Here is a 17,405-nt window from a genome sequence, read left to right on the forward strand (position 1 = left end):
GCAACAATCTAAACGCCATTTTTACATTGGGAACGAGGATGGACAGAGGCATCATGGGAGTCGCGCTATGAGATGAAAGGCGAGAATGAGGAAATTTGCGGTATTTTTGCGAAAAACTGTTTTAAAAAATCCTATTAGATAGAAAATTTCTTAAGGAACAAAACGTTTGGTATAACATTTTTCGAGATTTTGCGTATTTTAAGCGAAAAAAAATGAGTTTTTACTGTATGATATTTTTATTGATATTATCTCAAACAAAAAAATATATAAGGTACGGCGGGACAATTTGGACTGGGGGAAAATTGCAACTGATCAATATCTCCACGTTTGGCAATGTTTGCATTATTAAATAGAGTCAACTGAGGTATATACAGGGTGTCCCACGGCGATGCCACATGGAGGAAAGTACCTTAAATATCGTAGATAGCATATTTTGCTGAAAGAAGACTTCATTTTATTTTCAAAACTTAGTAAAAGTGCATTTAATTTTTTTTAATTTTTACTATGAGGACTTATACAGGGTGTATTTTGATAGCGGGTCAGTAAGGCCGGTATGAGATCCCGTAGTCCTACATGAAAATAGTCTAAGGGGACCATCCATCAATTTCAAATTTATGAAAAATGGCATTTACAGATTTTGGAAAAAACATACAGGGTGCTAGAAAAAGGGCATTTTTGACAAACGTATGTATGTATATATATATATATAACATACGTGTGTGTGTGTGTGTGTGTGTGTGCGTGTAGTGAGTGTATGTGTAGCGATTATGTGAAGGTAAACAGTTGAGGGATTGTATGTGGTGCCGTGTGTGTGAGGGATGGTGCACTTGGAGAATATGAATTAAGTAGCTATTAAAACAAAGAAGAATTGAATGATGACATTAATTTATTATTCTACGTAATTTCTTTCAAAGATTTGTGTGGGTAAATCTTCTCTCCGCTCCTCAGCTATAATCTTACGCCATTTTTCCCTTTCAACGTCTTGTTTTGGGAATCTGGAATAAAAACCTTTTTTATTACTTAAAAACGAATTTGCTATTCCCGGGTTGTTTCTTTTTATAATTAAAGTAATTTATAAGATATGTATTAATGTTATTGAATTGAAATCATTTATTTCAGACTTATTGGTCCATAATAATAAATAAATACATACATTATTAATATGAAATAGGCTTCTTTTACAAAAAATATAAATTAGCGACTCCATCATTCCATTTTTAACTATGTTCCACTTCAACCATCTTTTGTCGCCGTCCGCTCATTACTAGTATAGCGCGAGAGAAAGAGACAAACTGCGTGAGACCAAATCAAGGAATTTACTTCAATTATTCTAGAAAATAAATGTTTTTAGTAAGTTAGGAAGCCATTTTGGCCACAAATGCATAACATTATAAAATTATTAACAATTACTTACCTGAAATACGATACGTCATCCTTTTTTAACGTATATAAGGTGTTATTTTTGCACTTTTTTACGGAGCACTTAGGCATGTTGCCGACACGGCGGATGAAGCGCTACTGACCGCCCAATTGTGCTTAGAACATTTTCAAGCACAATTTGCTGCGGACACATTCTAAGCCGTGATGGTGCATCTAGGTAGTTTAGATCGATGTATCATACAGGTAAAAATACTACTACTATAGTAATTTTTTAACACTGGTCACACGTGCGAGAGGGACACCAGCCCCAACTTTGACCCTCTCATGTGGACACACTTTTGCTAGTCTGTCAAGAACGCCTTTATGCGCAGGTGATAAGGTTCAATTTAGTATGGCAAAAAAAGTGTGAGCTCAGTCCCTATTGTAAGTCGATGGTCAAAAGTGTCAAATTGTCAATAAATTTATCACTTCTTGGCGTCGAACTACTGGAGAAAATGGTTTTTATTTTAACGAAATTATTTAACTTACATTATCTTATTTTAACACAATAAAAATATATGTGGTAGTTAACCAGTTCCTCATGTAGTGGGATTTAAGATGAAAGTGCGTTTTAATCGTAATGGCTATTTTTTGTCGCAGAATTTATTACAAGTATGGCAAGTGCTTGTTGATAACAATTTTGATAGCATTTTTTGCTCAAATTCTCATAGCTATTAACTATTTTCCTTCTGTTAATGACAACCTACTATACAATGCATATAAATCTTCTGCCAAGCAAGAGTTGGGGGACGTTTCGGCTCGAAAAATTGGTCCGGGTTTCGACGATGACGAAGATTTCCCGGCGAAAGCAAAGGCTCAAAATAAACCTGTCGCTCATCTGCGGTTAGAAGAACTAGATTTTAAGCCTATTTGCGAAATAAGAAGTCGAGAAGCAATTTCTGCCATTCACAGGGCTAAGACGCAATCTTGTAAGGAGCAAATAGTTAATAAAACTTGCTTGATTCAGGCTGGAAGTTTTTACCCTAGATCATTACCAAACAATTGCCAAGGCAAAGGAATGACTTATGGAAAGCATTTAGGTTGCTACCAAGATGAGAAGAAGCTAAGAATTCTTTCTAGTTTTTATGGAAATTATGCTAGTACTAATTCTAGGGTGGCTTGTTTGGACATCTGTGTACAAGCAGGATTTCCTTATGCTGGTGTTCAGTATGCGTAAGTATTTTTATAAATTCTATACTTTTGTTTCAATGCCTGTTTCAGTTAAACGGTTTATATGTAGGGAAATAAATAATTTAAATTATAAAAAGCAAATTACTTTCAAATTTCATTCCTTGTGATCCACAAAATCACTAAATCTCAAATTGCATGACATGTACATTGTACAACTATAGGTATGTATAGATTACCTTCATTTGCTTTTTTATTTCAGTTCTGAGTGTTTCTGTGGAGAGAATGTCCCTTCAGCATCAGCCAAGATATCTGATGCTGCATGTGACATGAAATGTCCTGCTGATCCCTCCAGTACCTGTGGTGGATACTTTACAATGAATGTCTTTGAAACTGGACTTGCTAGTAAGTGACTAAGGATGGTTTTTGATTCTTACACAGATTGAATGAGACCCACTGTAAGCTAAAGGAGGCTTTTTTTGTAGGTACCCAATGATATAAATAATATACAAATACATATAATATACAAATGGTTGACTGGTAGAGAATGCCTTAAGGTATTAAGTTCGCCATTTGTACTTTATGTTGTGCAATAAAGGTTAAATAAATAAATAAATAATAAATAATAAAACATCCATGACTGGAACAAATATCTGTGCTCATCACATGAATAAATATCCTTACCAGGATTCTAACCCAGGACCACGGCTTAGCAGGCAGGCCAGTACCCACTAGGCCAGACCAGCTGTCAAACCGGATTTGATGATGTTCTTGAGGCCCAAACCAAACTATTTCTGAATACAGGCTTTCATAATATGGAATATTTAATATAACTTGAATGAAAAGAGTACTCCAAATAATTTTAGAAATACATACATTCAGATCCACAGCTCAGGCTTCGTCATATTACAGAGTGTTCATCCACCTAAGGTTTCATCAAAATAAAACATGACCATAACATACACTATCAACCGCAACATGCATCATCTAAATTCAAGCACACACAATAAAAAGAACTTATTAATTATATGACACATTTTTACTTCTGATTAGCAGAAACGTCTGCAATCGATGCCGTTAGGCTTAGAATAAATTTAAAAGTGGAAAATGTCTGCCTTGGGTGAGACTTGAACTCATCGATGGCAGTTGGCAGAGCGCTGGATCGATACTCCAGCGCTCTGCCAACTGAGCCACCAAGACTTCAACCAAGCCAGCGAAATTTTCCACTACTAAGGTAAAAACGTCTGCAATCGATGCCGATTTTATTCTAAGCCTAACGGCATCGATTGCAGACGTTTCTGCTAATCAGAAGTTAAAATTTAGCATGGTTAGCGCATCGTAACTGGTGAACTTCCAATATGACTTGGAACTCCGGTTGCCGTTTAAGAAGTTTAACACTCTTACGGTAGATGTCGCTACGGGTCCCATTGACCTTAGTAGTGGAAAATTTCGCTGGCTTGGTTGAAGTCTTGGTGGCTCAGTTGGCAGAGCGCTGGAGTATCGATCCAGAGGCCGTGAGTTCAAGTCTCACCCAAGGCAGACATTTTCCACTTTTAAATTTATATGACACATGCTTTTGAAATTAATCACAATGTAGGTGAGAGTAGGTCTCAGTGGATCAAGGGTGATACATACATTCAACAATTTTTACTCAATTGAGTTATTGTGTAAAATTAGGTTTTAATTTAACAAAATTTTTCTGGGATGGCATTGTCCCCATGGTCTTGGAGAAAAGAGAAGACTAAACATACATAGGGACAACACAGTAATGTCTGAGGAATTAGAAGTTAAAAGAGTGGAGCGTGTGTGTATTCCGAGTGTAGTGTAGGATATTTGTATGATGGGTATTTCAGGGCTATAGGAACTTCAGCTTCTTCAACCTTTAGTATCCAAGCCCAAACAGTGCTTATAAGAGTTATAAGCGTTCCTCAATCTTTTCAGAATTCAACTTGGTTACGCCAGCAGTTTCCAGGAGCAGCAATGAACCAGTCAGGATTATATTTCTGCTAACATTAAACGGACGCGCCTTACGACAAGTTCACCGTCTAATCAATGCTCTCTACAGAACAAGTCACTATTTCTACATACATATTGATGCGGTAAGAGACTAACATATTTGTATTTATTTATATTAGGATTAGGGAGGACAGCTTATAAGTGAGGAGTGTTTTTTTAAAAGGACGTATTTCCATAAGTCAACAGTGGTCATTTCATTTCATTTCATTTATTTGCCATAAATTGTATGTTTACATAAGATGGTACATGTACATGTTTAATTAGTTTCAATACAATTTTACCAGATTGGTGTAGCATTATTTAAACAATGTTTACAAAAGTAAAACTAACATGCAATACATTTTATTTTATTTTACAAGCTGAAAGTACTCTTTAAGACTATATGGACACAGTTCGATAAGATATTTTTTTAGACAATTGAGGAATTTAGTGGATGACAGAGACTTTATTTCTATCGGTAAGGCATTGTAAACCCCTGCCGCTACCTGCCTGTGGCATCTCATGAACAATGCTGATTTGCTCACAGGAGCCTGGACGTCATGGGCAAATATCTTGTTGAGCCTTTCGCTATTAAAGTTTGTTTTCGGCGGATATGTACTAGGATATCGCCTTGCAATCTTGCATAGCTCCATAATATACAGTGATGTCAGAGTAGGTATACCTAATTTCTTAAAAGATTCTCTACATGATTCACGATTTGACATTAATCCACTCAAAATACGAACACATCTCTTTTGAAGTATAAACAATCTTTGTATGTCTACACAATTTCCCCAAATTGCTAGTCCAAAAATCATATTTGACTGAAAAAATGCATAATATGATTGCAAGGCAGCCGTTTGAGTGGAAACTCATCTCAGTCCTCGAAGCGCATAAGCGAAGCTGCTAAGCTTGTTACTGAGAGAGGTTGTTTTTATATAGGTCTATCTAGGGAAATAACCCTTGTTGATAGGGATGTACCGACTAGTCAGGAAAGCCGACTATCCGGCCACTTTTGTAGTTGGTGATTAGTCGGCGACTAGTCAGCAAAAACGGCCGAATAGTCGGCACTTCATAAGTGATAGAAAAATATTAGAAAAATAAACCAACAGCTGATGTGGTTGTATTATTTACCTATTTGTTATGCCTTTCTTAGTCAAAACAACAAATATCAGTCATCACAGAAATAAATGTCTTACTTAGGACTATCAATTTCATAGGCAGGATCAATTCACTACCTACTATGCCAAACTGGTTGGTGGTTAAAAATGGAAAATGTTTATAAATAATCTCATAGACCTTTGAACCTGTAAAAAATCATGAAAAGAGCGAACTAAGGACCAGAAATGATATTCAAAATGTGAATTTAGTCGAAAAAACTATCTTGGCCGACCGACTAATCGGCCACCCCAGAGCCGACTAGTCGGCCGACTAATCGGCCACCCCAGAGCCAACTAGTCGGTAGTCGGCCTAGTCGGCGAAATCAATAGTCGGTACATCTCTACTTGTTGACTTATAGAAATAAGTCCTTTTGAAAAGACAGTCCTCAAGTCTTCAGCTTATAACCTACTACCATGAACCCGCCTAGTGGGCGCTCTGAACACACTAGGCAGGTCAATTGATAGTACAGGCACCTATCATATAACCAGAGATTACAACACCACATAGAGGGTGAGGGAGCCCAAGCCCACATTGCATGTTAAAATTGATAGTTTATGTGGCATCACCAAATCACCTTTGGCATCTATAAGCGATGTAATTATTGTTTTTGACCACTGTTTAATACTTTGTGTTTTATACGAGTAGGAAGTTAGTAACCTGTTACACCCACTGTGTTAATTTATAACAATTATAACAAATAAAGTTTATGTCAGTGAGGCAGACATATTATACTAATAAATAATTTATTGTTGCAGCGCCAAGACTACTTGTTCAGGAAATTGTTAGCTTTAGAAAAACAATTCTCAAATATCAAACTGGCCAGAAAAAGATTTTCCACCATCTGGGGTGGAGCATCGTTGCTTACTATGCTTTTAACATCTATGAAAGATATTAGAAACTTGGGTTGGCAATGGGACTTTGTAATCAACTTAAGTGAGAGTGACTTCCCAATAAAGTCTCTTGAAAATATGGAAAGCTTCTTAGCTGCTAATAAAGGCCTCAATTTTGTGAAAAGTCATGGAAGGGAAGTTCAGAGGTTTATTAAGAAACAAGGGCTCGATAAAACTTTCATTGAATGTGAAACTCACATGTGGCGTGTAGGCGAGAGGAAACTACCTAGAGGAATAATCATTGATGGTGGAAGTGATTGGATCGCGTTGTCCCCTGAATTCGTTGATTACGTAATCGGCGAACAAGATCAATTGCTGGCCGGATTGGACGTTGTTTTTCAGCACACTCTTTTACCAGCTGAATCATACTTTCACACTGTTTTAAGAAATTCTCATTTTTGTAATACTTACGTCGACAACAACTTACATGTCACCAACTGGAAAAGAAAATTAGGCTGCAAATGCCAGTACAAACATGTGGTTGATTGGTGTGGATGCTCTCCTAATGATTTCAAAACTGAAGACTGGCCAAGAATTCAGAACACTCAAGACAGACAGTTATTTTTTGCAAGAAAATTTGAACCTATTATTAATCAGGAAATTATTACTAGAGTTGAAAGTTTTATTGGATTCAATGACCATCACCTAATACCAAATTTGGAAGCTTATTGGCAGAGCATTTATAACACAGATGATCTCACAGCTAGCACAGATGATACCTTATTGACACATGCAGAAAGCATAATTCGACAGAATGGTAAAATTTTACTTGATAAGGGGTGCTCTTTAGATACCGATGAGATTATTGAAATAAATACGTATAATTTTGCAGATGTATATAAAGGAAATCTAATATTGCACAAAGCATTTACAGAGAATGGAGATAGTGTGTTGATGGAGACTTGGTATAAGCCACAAAAACATTTAGAGTTAAATTTTGAAAGTAGTTATGTAGAAAATGTTAAGATATTTAAAGTAAGCTCACAGTATGACCAAAAAGAAATGATTTTTAGAAATTTAGGTTCTATTTTGGGTCCTCTATCTGAACCGAATTTGTTATATCGGTTTGCGCCTCATTTTGACAAGCAATTCGAAAATTTGACTGTTCTCTGGATGGACCCTGCGGGGTTAATCGCGGATATCAATTATATCCATCTAGAAGAAAATAATCTCACCAATTTTATCAAACCCAGCCTCAAGGTGCCACTCTTGCCTGGGGTTTGGAAAGTAGGTCTATTTGAAAGTAAGTCAAACCTAATAGCATTAACAAAATTCCTGATTACACCATTACAGTATTTCTCGGGAAAAGAACTGTCTCATCAAGAAGCAAATATAATACACAGTGGATCACAGAGTGCTTATAAAAACTTTTCTCATATAAAGCCTCTTAACTTTTTACCTGGTCATGATGATAGTTTATTGTTACAAAAAATTTCTTCTTCCAATACGAAAAGAATACAGCAGGATTTGAGAGAGTGGATAGATGGATTAACTTCGGAATTTTACAATGTATTAGGTTCATGTGTAGCTTCAACTGTTAACAATCAGGACCAAAATTTTATTTGTGGTAAGCACACATTCGAGCACTGCAAATCCACAGAATGGAGCTCCTTGTCACCAGATCCTAAAGGGTCTATAGGTAAATTAAATATTAAGACTGGTCGCCTTGAAAGGGTATGACGAATACTTAAACATATTAAACGAGCTATGGTATTACTGAAGTATTAGGTATGAGTTGTGACATTATAAAGTGGTTATATTTATTAGCAAAATTATGTTTTAAATATTAAATCTGTTTTTTTTTTGTCTTTTTAAATAACTAAGGTACATATAGAAAGGCCAATCAATCTGTTGTAAACCATAGCCCAACTACACTAATTAAAGATTGGTTAGGTAGGTACTAAACGAATACGCCAAGACTCATTTTGTGCAATGATTGTTTTTTATTAAGTACTAAATGACGCTAAACCTAATAAATTGGTGTCGCCATATTCTTTGACGATCTGTATCTGTAAGTCCAAATCTATAGATAGTATCTGTTCATTCAATAATCTGTTGTTATATGGCCATATGGTGCATTTACCTAGTTTGTTGTTTGTGTTTCGTTCATTACAATAATTACGGACCTATATGAAACCCAAATACTCGCCTAGTTACTTTATCACATTTATATTTAAGTCTAGTGAAAGGTCCCACTTCGTCGTATGAAATAGGTCTAGATTTGCTTGTAACTTTATACGAATAATATATAATAACGTGACAAAGTGTCCTTATGGCAAGCGAAGAAGTGGGACTTTTTGATGGGGAACTGCACATTTAATTAAATATTTTATTCTAAGATGATCAAAAAGGACCTTAACAGCTCTAAGGCCCAACACTTATGTATCGTATTAATTGAATATCATTCCAACGAAGACATAAACTCTGCTTTATTGTCAACCTTAACCATTTGTGTAGAAAATAGTTAATTTAATGTATCTAAATATGTAATGGCCCAATTATGTTATTAAACTAAGTTTATCCATACTATATTATATATACTATTATAAACGGGAAAGTGTGTGTGTCTGTTTGTTTGTCAGTCTTTCACGGCAAAACGAAACGACGAATTGACGTGATTTTTTAAGTGGAGATAGTTGAAGGGATGGGAGAGTGACATAGGCTATTACTTTTTGTCTCTTTCTAAAGCGAGCAAAGCCGCGGGCAAAAGCTAGTTTTATATAGTTACACTGAAGACGTTTGAAGGTGTGATCAGATCAAAAACCTAGTCCTCTTTAAGTACCTAATAATAGACGCATTTCTAATATTTCTATTCTAGTCGGACGCACAAAGGGTCGTTGAACAAATAAATTAAACTTGCGAAAAAGGTCCAGTATATTTTCACCATAAGTAAATTGTAACCAGAAGGAATAAGAGAAATTTAGGAAGATGTAACAACCTCTTTTTAGGCTGCGGTCTGAGTGGCAAATCGAGGACGGTCATGCAATGCGCAAGATTTACCTCCCGCCGCTTATGTATATAAGTATATATTTATTTATTTAAGTATGTATATCGTCGCTTAGCACCCATATAGTAATACAAGCTTTGCTTAATTTGGGGCTAAGTTGATCTGTGTAAGGTGTCCCCAATATTTATTTATTTATTTGAAGTGAACGTCTGCTAAAAACGCCTTATTAATTAATCGAGATGAAGCCGTTTTAAAAACTAACTTTACCGTCCAAATTCATAAAAATCTCAATTACATACATACATACAATCACGCCTGTATCCCATAAAGGGGTAGGCAGAACACATGAAACTACTAAAGCTTCAGTGCCACTCTTGGCAAATAAGGGGTTGAAAGAAAACGAAACTGTGGCATTACTTAACACGTTTTATCATCTCCAAAAAAGTTATTTGCAAATTTGCCACCTACGTTGCTGGTAGTTTTTCGAAGTAACCGTTACATAATGATCCTTAATGCTATCATAAGATATATAATATGTAGTAGCCTTTTAACGACACTGTGACATCTCAGATGAGGAATAGGTATAACCAAGTATAACTTATACTATAATAATGAAGAGGGTTAAGAATTTCACCACACCCTTTCTTCCCGTGGGTGTCGTAGAAGGCGACTGGGATTTGGGTTAAATTGTGGCGTAATAGGCGAGAGGCTGGCAACCTGTCACTGCAATACCACAGTTTCGTTTTTCTTTCAACCCCTTATTTTGCCAAGAGTGGCACTGAAGCTTTAGTAGTTTCATGTGCTCTGCCTACCCCTTTACGGGATACAGGCGTGATTGTATGTATGTATGTATGTGTATAATAATGAATGCTCTGAACTCTCCGGAGTTTTGTTGAAATATGAAAGTCATATCTCAAAATCACATCAAAATATCATATTAAGCGAATAAAGCGAATACTTTACACCTTGTGGTGACAATATGTCAAGTTGGGTAGCATATTTTGCCTAATATTAAAAAAAACCGGCCAAGTGCGAGTCGGACTCGCCCACCGAGGGTTCCGTACAAACTTTCTTTCAAACTACCTAGTAAAAATAATCTCATACATTCATATAACTCTAATGACTTGACTAGAAGACAAAAGTATAGGCACTAATGAGTATTATAGTGTATAGCGCCATCTCCCGGTCAATTAACTAATTTGCGCGACCTGGTTTTTCAGGGATAATTCTTTATAATGTTAACCGATTTAAACAGTTTTTACTTTATTGGACAGAAGATGGTTTACGTAACATCTCGTATTAATTTTAAGTACGATATATATCCGCAAGGGTGGGTAAATTGAAAGTAAAAATCTGAAAAGTTTTTTGTGAATTAAAAAAAAGTATTCAAAATACAAACACGATTATATTTTTCCTGTAATATATAGCATAAAACCAATGTTTACTAAAATTTTCATAATTTTTCGTTGGTAAACTTCGGAGATAAGGGGGAACGGTATTTTTTTTTTACATTTTCCTTCAAAATTCTTTTTTTTTCCACAACAAAAAAATTATAAAAAATAGTTTATTTACGTTCAATTTGAGCTCTTTCCAACGATACCCCACTTGACCTAGTAACTTGAAATTTACAGTTTGCCCCCCTTTCATTTTGGCCACAATTCTTCATTCACAATTCACATTCTACAATTAAAATTAATATATTTAAAAAAATTATACTTTCTATTTGTAGAGGTTTACAATGTTCACAACTATTCCAAATTTCAAGTTGATAGCATTAGTAGTTCTCGAGATATTTAGGAATGTGACAGACGGACTGTTGTACCTTTTTGGTACGGAACCCTAAAAAGACAATGAATGTTTTTTGTGTATAATATAAACTGATCAAGTTATTACCTATATTATTTTGAAAACATTCGAATTTGATATGCGAAATTCACTTATTTATTCTTGTTCGGTTAGGTATAATAGGTAGGTATGTACCTAATTATTATACCTAATACCTCGTACGTACGTATATAAGTTTCAAGAATATGGTAGGGTGTATTTAATGTAACTGGGTGTCAACAAACATTATAATTCTAGCATGTCTAGGCAGCAACCGAAAGAACTAAATTTGACTACTTAAGTCTCCTAACATTAAAAAGTTGTTTAAATATATTAATACTTATAGATCTACTACAAAGGGATAGCGGCATTAGACGTGCTCCTTGCGAATAGGTATTTGTGGCGGAACAACACACTGTAGGTATATATTAGCAAATATTAGTTTAAAAATAGTAAAAGTTTTTTATTAATTTTATTGATTTAATTATATTTTTATTTACAAAATAAAAAGTAATTATCTTCCTTTTAGGGTTCCGTAGTCAACTAGGAACCCTTATAGTTTCGCCATGTCTGTCTGTCTGTCCGTCCGTGGATAATCTCAGTAACCGTTAGCACTAGAAAGCTGAAATTTGGTACCAATATGTATATCAATCACGCCAACAAAGTGCAAAGATAAAAAATGGAAAAAAATGTTTTATTAGGGTACCCCCCCTACATGTAAAGTGGGGCCTGATATTTTTTTTTTCATTCCAACCCCAACGTGTGATATATTGTTGGATAGGTATTTAAAAATGAATAAGGGTTTACTAAGATCGTTTTTGGATAATATTAATATTTTCAGAAATAATCTCTCCTAAAGGAAAAAAAAGTGCGTCCCCCCCCCCCCTTTAACTTTTGAACCATATGTTTAAAAAATATGAAAAAAATCACAAAAGTAGAACTTTATAAAGACTTTCTAGGAAAATTGTTTTGAACGTGATAGGTTCAGTAGTTTTTGAGAAAAATACGGAAAACTACGGAACCCTACACTGAGCGTGGCCCGACACGCTCTTGGCCGATTTTTTGTATTAAATTAATTACCTATACTTAAATTAAACTGGAAGCGATGGTGATGTCGTACAGTCAACTGCAATATGTTTCACAAAGGCCGCGAAAGTATCGGACACTATCATGTTTCTAGAGCCATAAGAACATGTCACATACTTCAGCGGCCTTTGAACAGTTTGAACTGTGACTTATTGACGGTACGTAAGGTAAAAAGTTCAAAAGTTGTCTATTTTTAGCAAAAGCATAGGAAACGCGCAATCCGAACAAAAATATAAGCTAAGTGAATTTTGTCAATGTATAAATACTAAATTATAGGCCGGGTATGTTATTAATGTTTAATAAAACCAATATTATTTTATCACATTGTTTATTATTTCAAATTGTCAATTATTGAACATTACTCATTTAATTATTTTTCATTTGAATTAACTGTTGTGTTGCTAATCTGATAATTCCGTAAAAATCCTCATGAATATGAGCTCTCCAAAATTTACACCTGCCCCAAACAATCGCTGGAAAATTAGGTGAAGATATACCTTGAAATATTCGTGCTATACTGCGTCCATTGAAGCTACAATCTCTGTATGAAGCAATTAAAGCTCTAACATCACTTATAACTCTTTCTGTGTCGATTGGACGTTCTTGGCACTCAATATCGCATGCAAAATGCTCCTCCCTTTGGAAATAATTACGTATTGTCGACTTAAGCTCGTTAGACTTAGTGACAAGACTATCTTGCGATAATTCGCTGCCTGCCACAGAATTGCTACCAAGTTTACTAAATGCTGCGTGGCTTTCTTCTAACTGATATAACATAGCTTTTTCCTGAATCATCACTAAGTTGTGAAGATCGTCCAGCATACAGTCGAGTTCTGCCGGTGTGAGGTCACCTTGAGCTTTAATCTTGAAGCCAAGGGTATGGAATTCTATCTTTAGTTGTGATCGTCGAGATTTGGCGCCGTCTGTTATCCACTCTAAATTTTTCAGATGATATTTCGTCATTCCACTTTCCCAGCCTATTGCAGCAGCTACTTGAATAACATCAAATTCCAAAACATTGATTTTTGATATGTCTTTATGCTTCTTTGACTCCATTAGAACAGCCATTGCTAGGGGAGGACAAGTTTTTGCTGCTTCAATGATCTTTTGGGGTCCTCCATAAGACGAAATTTTGCACATGGTGTAAGCATTGTTCAAAACTTTAATGTATTTTTTTGGATGCAGCTCGATATAACACAGTAAGGTTGCAATATTTTCAGAAGGTAAATCTAATTCTTCCACTGTGACATCAATTGGGATTCCAACTTCATGTCCTTTACATCTTTGTATAATATTTGCAGATTTGGATGTTGATTCTTCACATCTTTTTGTGCAGTCACAAGGGATAAACACCTTTTGAAGTAATTTTCTCACTGTTGACCTATCAATTGTATTTGCGTGGATATGTTTCAGCAACTCATTCTTATCGCTGCTACTACTGCTCATAAACACATGACAATAGGCAGGTTGTCCATCCCTTCCAGCTCTGCCAACTTCTTGCACATAAGATTCAAAACTGCTTGGCATATTATAATGGATGATGCATCTGATATCAGACTTGTTTATTCCCATGCCAAAAGCTACTGTAGCCACTATTATCCTTAATGTGCCATCCATGAACTGTTTTTGAATCTTCTTTCTCTGAGCTCCAGACATGCCAGCATGGTAAGCTTCAGATATATAGGACATTCTCTTTCTTTTTTTGTTTTGAGCTTCCATGTGAATTTTGCCAGGTTCTTGAAGGGCTGATCTTAGCACAGCAGCCACTCTTTCACATTCATCTCTTCTTATACAATATACTATAATAGAATTAAAGGAACTTAAACGTTCCGAAGTCAGGTATGAAACCAATGCCCTATCTTTATCCTTCTCAAATGATACTGACAAGTACAGGTTATCAGGAAGGGCAGGGTTAGTTATAACTCCACTCAATCCATCAGGAATATCAATGTGACTAATTACACTTCTTATTGTTGATTGACTTGCAGTTGCGGTTAGGCCAAGGATGCATTTAACATTTAGCTTTTCTCGAAGAACCCTACAAATCATTAAATAACTCGGTCTGAAGTTGTGACTCCATTGTGAAACACAGTGAGCTTCATCTATGCATGCAAAGGCAATGGGTGGCAATGATTTAAACAAACCTGCAAACCCATTTGATGAGTCCCCAGATATTAATGCTTCTGGGGATATAAGGAGAATATTTATCTCTCCATCCTTCAAACATTGGATAATTTTCTTGCGTTGTGTTGGTGGTTGATTAGTATGCAAGCACCCAGCTTTGAGAAAGTCTGGCATACTTAAAACTTGGTCCTCCATCAGAGAAACCAGTGGTGATATGACTAGGGTAATGCATTTGTAGTGCTGGCTGTAAATATATGCTGGTAGTTGATAGCAGAGTGACTTACCTCCTCCTGTAGACAGTATTAACAAAGTAGACATACCAGCTAGTATACGCTTGATTGCCTGTTCTTGTCCAGGTCGAAATGATTTGTGTCCAAACATATCAAGTGCTTCGTGTAAAACCGTTGAAGATTCCTCTTCTATATTGGAGTATATTGGTCTTAATTCTCTATCATCATTTGAAGGTTTGTCCGCAAGCAATTTCAGGAATGACTCCGGAATTGTACTAGCTTCATAAACAGATGTACTAAGTTGTTCTGGTAGTGATAATTTATTTGTTTCATTATTGACAACTTTCTCTATATCTTCTAAAGAGGGAATATTATTATCATCATAGTTTTCTAATGGCAGAAGAGTTTCTCCTTTATGAGCTGTGCAATATCTTGCCATATGCCCTGACTTTCCACATTTGAAACATAACATCTTTCCTGCTTCTGGAAACTCCATACCAGCATGAAGTGCTTTTTTGTCTTTATATTGTTGTTTTTTGTACTTGGAAAAATTTATACTTTTTTTACCACGGACAAATACCTTTTTCTCTATGTTGATTTTTACAAAGTTATCATTCAGTGTGCCATTTCTGATTTTGTTTTCTAATTTACCTGTAGCTTCCGAATCACTTTCAATTTTGTCATATTTAACTGAATCTTCTACAGTTTTCAGTATGTCTGTGACATTAGAATGTCTCGGCTTTACATTTTCAATGCCAAAAGGGATGTACTCTGCAATGTCAGGAGGCTGTTGCTCTTTAGTATCTAATTCTATATTTTTAGGTTGCTTTTTCACAACTCTCTTTTTTCTTTTATTTTTGGAGGGTTTCTCTGGACTTTGGCTTTTATCAAGTTCTACTGTGGTAGTTTTTGCAACATTGTCCAATGGTTGTGCTTTAGTCATATTTATTGCATCTTCTAATTTCCTTTTTTTAAGGGCTGGCTTTAATTTGGAAAAAGATATATCTTCCCCTTCAGATTCACTATTTTCGACAAAATCTTCATATTTATTTTCATCAGGCTCAGATATAATCCTCTCATCGGTTCTCTGTTTGGTAACTGGTAATTGCACCACCGGTAATGAAATATTTCCCAAACCAAATGTTTTTGGTTTCTCACCTGGTGTTGAAGTTGCCATATTGTGTAACGACAGTCCAGTTGCCCTTTCTAGCCATCCTTGATTAAGTTTTCTAACAGTTGGTGTTTTGTTAATAACTGGACTGCCAATGCCAAAGATCCTGGGTATATCATTATTAGTCAAAGTACTATTATTTGTAGGGACAGAAGTTGTCTGATTGTCAATTTGTGTAAGTGTGGTAGACAAACTTTCAATCTTGTTAAACTCACTCTCATTTTCAATTTTGCTTTCAATCATAGACTGTGACTTATGTAATGATACTTTTCTGGGATTTCTCAAAGAAAATTGTTTGTTCTGAAAGAGTTTTTTTGATAGTTTGTCTGTAAATGGGCTTAGTGGTTGAACATTTTTCAAAGGTTCTTTTTTAAAAGATGTTGATGATACATTAGAAAGTAGTTCATTGAGTTGAGATCCACTAGGCAGGGTGGCTACCAGTTGCTCAGTAGGAGGGCTTAAAGTCTCAAAGGCACTTTCGAAATGAGATTGATCAGGAGATCCAAGAGGCTCATCATCAATACAAATAGACAATGAGTTTTCTAGAGCTGAACTTTTTAACTGAAAATATTTCTTGTATGCGTACTTTATCTTAGATGGAGCTTCTTTTATATCAAATTTAGAAGGTGTTCGTGAGTGAGTGTTCTTAAATTCGTTCTCCCAATTTTTTACTATTAACTTGTATTTGATATATGCTTTATCTTTTTTTATTGTTTCAATGATATCCATTTTAGCTGCGATAATATAAACTCCACTTCAGCAGAATTCAAAGTCTTATATCGTATGTGATGATCCGAGTCAAATTATTAAATTAATAAAACCTGTTGTCCAGTGTCCATGTTTATAATTGTTTACTTCAGTGTCCGGACAAGTTTCCAGGTCATATTCAATAGATTTTTTCTTATAACACAAGGCACCAATTTTAATTATACAGGCACATCGTGTGTCATTCTATATCAATATATTTAAATAAACAGTTTTGTAAATAATTTCGCAGGTTTTGGCGCGCAACGATAGCTCGGAAATCGGAATATGTCACTGTCACTGTCAGTCAAATCAAATGTCAAGTGCGCAAACCACAGACTATATAGCAAGTCTGATCAATAGTGAAGCTAAAATTCAATAGCGTAGTGTAAGTTGGCAGCTCTGCTATCGTAAAGTAAAGGGTACACAAGTGTATGTTTCCAATCCATTCTGGCAAAAGTGGCAGCGTTGTAGTTTCGTACCTTTCGAATCTCTGTGTGAAAAAACGAGACGACACTATGAGTTGCAACTTTTTTAAATGTCTACTTTTTTTTAAGCCAACTTGTATTTGCGCAACAAGAGATTCAGATTTAGAGGATAGGAAGATCTTTATTTGGATATTGAATCAAGAGCGTACCGAGGACGTGTTAGATGCTTCGGAGTTCGGATTTGGATGTGAGAATAAA

At 35.5% G+C, this 17,405-nt stretch overlaps 2 protein-coding genes across 3 annotated transcripts; one reads left to right on the forward strand and one right to left on the reverse strand.

Annotated features, from left to right (window-relative positions):
* The first annotated feature begins 1,868 nt into the window (after positions 1–1,868).
* LOC125231863 (xylosyltransferase oxt) lies at positions 1,869–9,832 on the forward strand. 2 transcript variants are annotated; one of them, XM_048137445.1, is made up of 4 exons: positions 1,869–2,592; positions 2,810–2,952; positions 4,489–4,646; positions 6,459–9,832. In XM_048137445.1, exons 1-4 carry the CDS (start codon positions 2,000–2,002, stop codon positions 8,271–8,273), a joined length of 2,709 nt encoding a protein of 902 aa, XP_047993402.1. In that variant the 5' UTR covers positions 1,869–1,999; the 3' UTR covers positions 8,274–9,832. The 2 variants fall into 2 exon arrangements, with proteins under 2 accessions (XP_047993402.1, XP_047993403.1); XM_048137446.1 differs by lacking the exons at positions 4,489–4,646; positions 6,459–9,832 and adding an exon at positions 3,033–3,068.
* A 2,935-nt stretch (positions 9,833–12,767) lies between these two features.
* LOC125232089 (ATP-dependent DNA helicase Q4) lies at positions 12,768–16,967 on the reverse strand. The gene has a single exon (XM_048137703.1). The coding sequence runs from the start codon at positions 16,702–16,704 to the stop codon at positions 12,817–12,819; it is 3,888 nt and encodes a 1,295-aa protein (XP_047993660.1). The 5' UTR covers positions 16,705–16,967; the 3' UTR covers positions 12,768–12,816.
* Between the last annotated feature and the right edge of the window lie 438 nt (positions 16,968–17,405).

The sequence above is a fragment of the Leguminivora glycinivorella genome, chromosome 12 (genome assembly GCF_023078275.1).
Source record: "Leguminivora glycinivorella isolate SPB_JAAS2020 chromosome 12, LegGlyc_1.1, whole genome shotgun sequence".
Lineage (NCBI taxonomy): Eukaryota > Metazoa > Arthropoda > Insecta > Lepidoptera > Tortricidae > Leguminivora > Leguminivora glycinivorella.

Bases quoted from the DNA above. Each gene is read 5' to 3' on its own strand.
- LOC125232089 (XM_048137703.1), bottom strand. From the start codon at position 16,704: ATGGATATCATTGAAACAATAAAAAAAGATAAAGCATATATCAAATAC.
- LOC125231863 (XM_048137445.1), top strand. From the start codon at position 2,000: ATGGCTATTTTTTGTCGCAGAATTTATTACAAGTATGGCAAGTGCTTG. The intron at 2,593-2,809 runs GTAAGTATTTTT...TTTTTATTTCAG, and splicing joins TATGCTGGTGTTCAGTATGC to TTCTGAGTGTTTCTGTGGAG. The intron at 4,647-6,458 runs GTAAGAGACTAA...TTATTGTTGCAG, and splicing joins TCTACATACATATTGATGCG to CGCCAAGACTACTTGTTCAG.